The 7,624-nt window shown below is 45.2% G+C and overlaps 1 protein-coding gene across 1 annotated transcript; it reads left to right on the top strand.

The window, feature by feature from the left end:
* Positions 1-434: 434 nt before the first annotated feature.
* LOC119349322 (protein HEAT INTOLERANT 4-like) lies at positions 435-6,113 on the top strand. The gene is made up of 14 exons (XM_037617334.1): positions 435-799; positions 1,307-1,345; positions 1,445-1,498; positions 1,588-1,651; positions 2,225-2,283; positions 2,977-3,101; positions 3,238-3,297; positions 3,484-3,542; positions 4,349-4,422; positions 4,972-5,010; positions 5,093-5,155; positions 5,276-5,323; positions 5,407-5,535; positions 5,623-6,113. The coding sequence occupies exons 1-14, from the start codon at positions 674-676 to the stop codon at positions 5,668-5,670; spliced, it is 987 nt and encodes a 328-aa protein (XP_037473231.1). The 5' UTR covers positions 435-673; the 3' UTR covers positions 5,671-6,113.
* Positions 6,114-7,624: the final 1,511 nt, after the last annotated feature.

Genomic DNA, 7,624 nt, shown 5'->3' with positions numbered 1-7,624 from the left:
GAGGTTGCCAAAGAGCTGACCTGGACGTCCGGCTTGCATTAGTCCGTTGTACTGGCGTTGATAGTATCTGTATATCCCTCAAAAAAGCATTGATGAAAAGATGGATCTGCATAGGGCTGTCACATATATCCTTATGAATGGCTTTACGCCTTGATCTCCAAATTGCCCAAAGAGTAACAATCATGCGAGTAAATTCTTCAAAGCGTAAGATGTGCCTCGCGTCCAGCTGCTTGGGCCTATAAGTAAGGATTTTTTTATTGCTCTTTAATAGGTTGGCTGGGCCTATTCTCAAAAAAAAAAAGTAGGTTGGCTGGGCCTCACGTTTAGGTGACTTGTATACAGCTTTACAATGTATGAGCCCCTAGGGCGCTGCACTTCTTGCCCCGGCCCAGGGACGGCCCTGGCCGGGGCTCATTTTCCCCATCGCCTCCTCTCCTGCCCCCCGATGGCGATCTACGCCACCACAAGCCCCCCAAAACGCAGCCCCGCGCCGCGCCGGATACGAGTCGGACTGAGGGCGGGTTCGTGCCGGATTGGGATCGCGTCGATTTGACGCGCCGGTTCGCGTCCAATCCACGCGAGGCGCCAATTTAAGTGGCATCCCTCTCTCCAAAATCCAAACCGAAACGCGAGCCCCTGTCCTGTCCTCCTTTGGCGTTCCATTTGGAGAGCAATGGCGCGCCCCAGGAGCAGGAAGCGCGCGGCCGCGGAGGCCGACGGCTCGAGCAGGGCGGCGCCAAGGCGACGCCTAAGCCCGAGGCCCGAGGCCGCGGAGCACTTCGCCGAGCGGCGGAATCTGGTGAGCACCGAGCAGAGTCGATGAGACCCGCCGACGATTCTTCCCCGGATGCGTGCGTACTTGTTTGCTACACCTGTAGTTTCGGTGTCTTCGAGTAGGGGAGAGCTGATTCTGCCGCGAGGCTTTACATTGGTCGGGGATTGGGGTGCGCGATGTTGGAACACGAGACTACTTGTCGATCAGTAATTACAGCACCTGCATTTTTGTATCAGATGGCTCCTACAGGGCATGTTTTTGCCAGCCCAATCACAGCAATAGGTTAAGCTATATGATCACTGCAGTGGCGATTTTGTACACGCTCACTGGCCTGCAAGATAATGTGCTAATGGTTTTGATAGAGCTGTCGGTCACAAGTTCTTTTTACCACATTACTATCGCTTACTCTGATAACTGCTTTTTGATGATGCGTTACGATTTAAAGGGTCTGCCCATTTCATGACTAGTATGCATTGTCCATTTGTTTACGCTTTTCGTTCATCCTGACTTATGGTGTGTTGCTGTGTTCAGGAGGATCTTTGGTTGTCGGCCTTCCCCATTGGAACCGAGGTCTGTGCACATACCTATCTACTGATGCGCATTATTTTGACAACTATGCATTATGCACTTCTGCTTGCTCTTATTGATTGTCTATATCTGTTACTGCAGTGGGAAAACATTGACAAGATAAAGGAGTTCAACTGGAACTTCCAAAATTTAGAGGTATATATAGGACATGTAACTCTGCTGGGCTTCTAGTTGATATTACCGCTTCTTTACCATAACATTCATGGTTCATTGTTGGTGGGCAGAAAGCTCTAGAAGAAGGGGGGGAGCTGTATGGGAAGACAGTTTACTTATTTGCAAACACCGAACGTAAGTATGCTGTCCCTCGGGACATGTTGAAGTTTACATCTCTGATGCATATCTACATATCAGCTTTCAAAATATTTTTGTAACCGGCAATAAACTGGTGTCATTGAGGGTATCGTTTCTTGTTTGAATCATCTGGGGTAAATTTTGTTGTGAAGTTTATGATATAGCCAAGGAATCTGTTTGTGGTTTAGAAAGTTTCAGTAATGATGTCGTAGAGCTGCTTTTGCATGGTTTATTGGTGCTGAAATGTTTCCTCTACACAGCCAGCAAGTAATTAATCCTTTTTTAGATCTTTTTAAAGTTAAAATTGCTCTGTTGCTTCCCTATATGATGATAAATGTCAAGGTAAGTGGCTAGTACATTTTGCACTTTGCTTGGCATTTCTGGGGTTTATGGATGTTAACATTGATTTGTTTCACCATTCATATCATAGATATACTAAATTTTAAAAGTGGATGTGTTGCAGAAACAGAATCATCACTGTTCTGTTTAATTTTTTCTTGGACTGTACTAGCATGTCGAATAGTTACCTCAAGCAATTTCTCTGATTGACTTATTTCTGTTGGTCTGCAGCTCAGCAATTGCATGTTAATGGCGAACAGAAGATGGTATTTGTTCCTATTGTAGTCGCTGTGGGTTCTCATTCCTTCCCTTGATTCGAACATTTATTCCATAGTTATGTTTACCATCTTTGTCTTAAGTTCTGTAGTGCACTGATAAGAAATGCATTGCCTGAACAGGAAAATGTTTCTGCGATACACCATATCTTGAGTTACATCTTCTCATGGTTATGCTAGCCAACTATTTTTGTTTATCTCTTGCATTACAGAAAATGTACACCTGTCTCACCATTTGTAGGCATAAACTACAAGAACTATTTTTTTAAATTGCATATATTTTTGCTAGGAACTCCCTTGTTCTTGCTGGTGATGTTACCACTGTGAACCATGGTACTGCGGGATTAAAAACCTTTAGCAGTCTTCTTCCTGATAAGAACATTTACTAGTCTGTATCTCTATTATTCTGTAATAATCCCAGTCTCAAAGCATTTCTTCCTAGTATACCTCTTATGTAATCCGTAAGGAGTCAATAAGCTCCATACTCTTGCCACATTATATACTCCAAAACATTTCACTGGTGCAAGTTACTGCCTCTAACCCACGCTCTCAAATGTTTTTCTATTCTGCTGAAAGTAGCTTGCAGTGGGAAATGTTTCTTGCCATATTTGTAGCTTATGTTTGTTTCATCGATTGAGACTAGATATTTGCTATTTATTTCCTCATGCTGGATCTCATTTAGCTCTTGCAATTATGTGCGTGGTTCAGGTTGATTGTCCTTGCGCCCCGTCAGATAAAGTTGGTATAAATTCTGTCCAAAGAGCATATGAAGAAATACTACCAATGAGAGCAATGAAGATGTCCTGGGTGCCCTATGTTCCACTCAAGGACCGGTATGTCCATGCTATCTGTATGAGTAGCATTTGTTTATTACTGCTTTGGCCTTTTGAGTGACTATGTTCTTATATTTGTTTGTCCATCATCACAATTTTACAATGTTGTTCACTTTACTTTTTACTTGGTCTATAGGCTCAGCAGGATTGAGGGTTTGAAAACAAAAATATTCACTCTTCATTGCTCCCAGCGAAGGTCAGTTTTATTCATAGTATTCTCACTCGTCGCTTACAGTTGGTGCTTGAAGGCATACATTCATGTTACTGTTATTTTTTAGTTACCGTGAATGTTGTCATGCAGTAATATGTGGCGTGTAACTGTCTCGAACCTCAACTTTTTTTTGTGAGTTGATACATTATCTTAAGTTTGTATTTATTACAGGTCTGCACTGAAGCATCTAAAAACTGAGCGAGTCAGGAAGTTTGACTACTGCATGCCATGTAAGCTGCATTAATTGGGATTACTTTTCACAGGGTTGAACTCTATTGTTGCATGTATAAGGAAATAGTTGTCATTGCGTTTGGATCTCCTTTTACTATCTAATAACTTTAGAGAGGCTCTATTTCTGTACCTATCTGTGACTTGGTCCAGCCTAGCATGTTAACTACACTATCTGAATTTACGCATGAAGTTCTGTGAGGCTGCGACTACCTGTAGTTAAATGGTTGCAATGCAACAATATGTTATGGAGTTAGTAGCCCTTTCCTAATCGATTGCTGAGTGACATTTGAGTTCTTGTTATGCTATGGGATTAGTAGCTCCTTCCTACTTAATTGCTGATTATACTGATTGGGAGTCAGGTTACATGTGACTGAGTTGATTGCTTGATTTGCTCTTGTTGGATGCCCATATTGCATTAACAAAAATATAAATTGCATACATTTGTACTATTATAGGTATCTAATAACATTTTAAGATTAACGCTTGCTTATTCTCCGTCTCAATTAAGACTTCTCTTGCAAAAAATGGTCTTTCTTTCCAATTGTGTATTGCATATGCGCATTGGTTTGATCTTTGATGGTCTTGTACATTCAATCCAAATTTGTCACCACATGCCAAAGCTCAAGGTTCAGATTATCACACAAATAACCTAAGCTCAACACATCCACCTAAACAATTAAACAGCAGACCGTGGGATTTAAAAAAAAAATACATGCGCACATCCTTACGTTGTTCGACGGGTAGATTAGATGGTTTGAGTTAGATACGTTATATTTGAAGTGTTTGATAATATGGTTTTCTGCAGATTATATGTCGCTTATTTCTCCTGAAGAGGACCATGATTCAACTGTCGATATCATATATCCTCTAGAACCCCCGGTAAGCTTCTTTTCGTAGGTCCATTGTTATGAGTATGGCCTAAATAGTTATGAACTTTTGTTGCACCTCTTATATATACTTTCTTAAAGCAAGCAGTTCACTATATTTCATCTAGGAGCCATAATTACTAAATTAATAAATTAAAAAATCTCGCAAGAGAACATTTTGGTTTTTGTCGCCGCAATCTACATCTAAACTTAATCCACATGAGCTACCTTTTTGGGCTTATATGGGAATAAATAAAGTTGGTTTAGCAGATAACTCGAAGTGGTGAAAGGTGTGATCCCCTGCTAGGGGTGCAGAGCGGCGCCCGACCTGTCCCGCATCCAGCTTTGCAGAATCTCATCTCTTCATTACGAGAGTTTAGAGCTGTCAGTTTATTTTGAAGTAACTTAGCATGTTATGCCGGACCAGCGGTACCCGCATCTGCATCCCTGCCCCTGCTACGAAATCTCACCCCCAGTTCCACTTAGTAATATAGTACACAGGATTTTGATTGCAATAGCTGTTAATTGTTGTTATCATAAACTTTTGTGATTTCTGTTGCAGATAGTTTGCCCGTTTGACTGGGAAATGGATAATTATGAGGTGTGTGTATATTTGTTTTTTACTCTGATGGCGCACTATCCTTTGAAGAACATCTGTGTCCAATCATTGTGTTGCAATGCAGGAGTTTACTGATGACCTAGTTAAAGCTGAGGAATTGCCAGAGGATGAGAGAGAAAATTTTAAGGTGCACATTGCAGTGATTTATGTGCTTGGTCTATTATAAAGGATACTTAGCATAGCCTATGATCAATTTTTCTCGATAAGTTTTCTTCTTACTAACTTTGCTGCCTCATTTCGTCAATAGGAATTCGTAAAGGAGAAGGTTAGAGAAAGGAAGCGCGAGCTGAAACAGGTTCACAGCTAACCAAGATATTATTTATTTTCGCCCGAGATTTTTGTGTATCCTAATACTATGCTGCTGCGAAACTTCTGCAGGCCAAAGAAGCCAGAAAAGAAGCTATTGATAACATGGACCCTGAGAAAAAGAAGGCATTTGAAAACATCAAATTTCACAAATTTTATCCTGTAAATGCCCTGAACGCTCCTGATTTAAATATAAAAAAGGTACGCATAAATGCTACTCGGTATTCTAGACTGGACCATAAGAGCTTGTGCTGGATTTGATTATGTATCTATAATTGTGTTTTGCAGGCAGATTACATCAATAGATATTATATGAAGGCGCACAAACGGAGTTGAAGACCAGAAGACCTATCCTCACATTTCGTGTGAGCATTACGAATTAAGTTTGCTTGAAGAGCCAGTAAAGAATTTGGAAGGCAGGGGAGATTATCTTGGTCAATGTATTCGGATGCAGTCCCTTGTTGAACCATGGATCGGATGAATTGTGGCACCTGAAGTGTATTTGTCCTACAGTCACACTCAAGACAGACTCCTGCCAAGCCTTAAGAGCATCTCTTGTGCCTTCTTTTTCGTTGTGCACATTGTAAATTCTAGTAGGGGATGGATGTAACGGTCCGAAGGCAGACCTTTTTACGGTAATGGACTGGCTTAGAAAAGAGCTCTATGTGACTCTTTGAGTCCTCAGATTTTGCAACATTGTAGCAATAGCTCTATTTGATTCCGTATGGCTTGCTGCTGTGTTGTTAACACGTTTGTAGCAATCTCAGCGAGGTGAATTATTTGGATGCCCATTGCCTGGAACATTTTTATGTATGAATCCTGCTATGGCACTCGCCCCCTGGGTGACACCGCAGCGATACCTAGCTCCACCGCCAAACCAAGCCGGAGCGCGAAGGCCGCTTCTCAGCATTGCTTCTGCAAGTTTGGAGAAGTGAAGAGACCAGTCGGTATGGCTACTGGTACAAGCAGTTGGTATTTCTTCTCGTACCGTATGTTGGCTACAGTTCTGGAACTTTGGATGCATTCCTTCAACTTCATATAAAAGAAAATAGAGATCGGCCGAGCCCCCTCCCCCTCCCGTGTCGCTCCCGCAAGCGACCCGGGAGGGAAACCCTAGCCGCCGTCTCGGTCCTCCCTCCTCTCCTCTTCTCCTCGCTGCCGTCGGAGCGCGCTGACGGGCGAAGCCCGCCGGCGGGGCCCTTCCTCCCTTCGCTCGGTGGCGGCTGGCGCGGGCCGGCGGCTGCGGGCGTGGCGGCGCGGCGGCGAGCGCTGGCGGCTGGGTCGCGGGTGCGTGGCGGCGGCGTGGTGGGCTTCGTGGGCGCGTGCGCGTCCTTGGCAGGAGCGGCAGCGGCCTGGTCTGGCTCGGCCAGATCTGCTGCCTGATGGCCACGGACGGTGTGGGGCGCCTGCCGGCAGGGTGCGGACACGTCAGGCTGCTGCTCGCGCGGCTGCTGGTGGCCGGTGTGTGAAGTGTTGGGGAACGTAGTAATTTCAAAAAATTTCCTACGCACACGCAAGATCATGGTGATGCATAGCAACGAGAGGGGAGAGTGTTGTCTACGTACCCTCGTAGACCGAAGCGGAAGCGTTGACGCAACATAGAGGAAGTAGTCGTACGTCTTCCCGGTCCAACCGATCCAAGCACCGTTACTCCGGCACCTCCGAGTTCTTGACACACGTACAGCTCGATGACGCACCCCGGGCTTCGATCCAGCAAAGCTTCGGGGAGGAGTTCCGTCAGCACGACGGCGTGGTGACGTTCTTGATGTTCAACCGTCGCAGGGCTTCGCGTAAGCACCGCTACAATATGACCGAGGTGTAATATCGTGGAGGGGGGCACCGCACACGGCTAAGGAACGATCACGAAGATCAACTTGTGTGTCCATGGGGTGCCCCCTGCCCCCGTATATAAAGGAGTGGAGGAGGGGAGGGCCGACCCTCTCTATGGCGCGCCCTAGGGAGTCCTACTCCCACCGGGAGTAGGATTCCCCTTTTCCTAGTCCAACTAGGAGTCCTTCCATGTAGTAGGAGTAGGAGACATGGAAGGGGAAAAGAGAAGGGAAGGAAGGAGGGGGCGCAGCCCCTCCCCCTAGTCCAATTCGGACTAGGCCTTGGGGGGGCGGGGGGCGCGTGGCCTGCCCTAGGCAGCCCCTCTCTCTTTCCCGTATGGCCCAATAAGGCCCAATACTTCTCCCCCGTATTCCCGTAACTCCCCGGTGTTGGGGAACGTAGTAATTTCAAAAAATTTCCTACGCACACGCAAGATCATGGTGATGGCATAGCAATGAGA

Source organism: Triticum dicoccoides, chromosome 1B (assembly GCF_002162155.2).
Source record: "Triticum dicoccoides isolate Atlit2015 ecotype Zavitan chromosome 1B, WEW_v2.0, whole genome shotgun sequence".
Lineage (NCBI taxonomy): Eukaryota > Viridiplantae > Streptophyta > Magnoliopsida > Poales > Poaceae > Triticum > Triticum dicoccoides.
The sequence above is the reverse complement of the archived record's forward strand: the minus strand, read 5'-3'. Positions and strand labels throughout refer to the sequence as shown.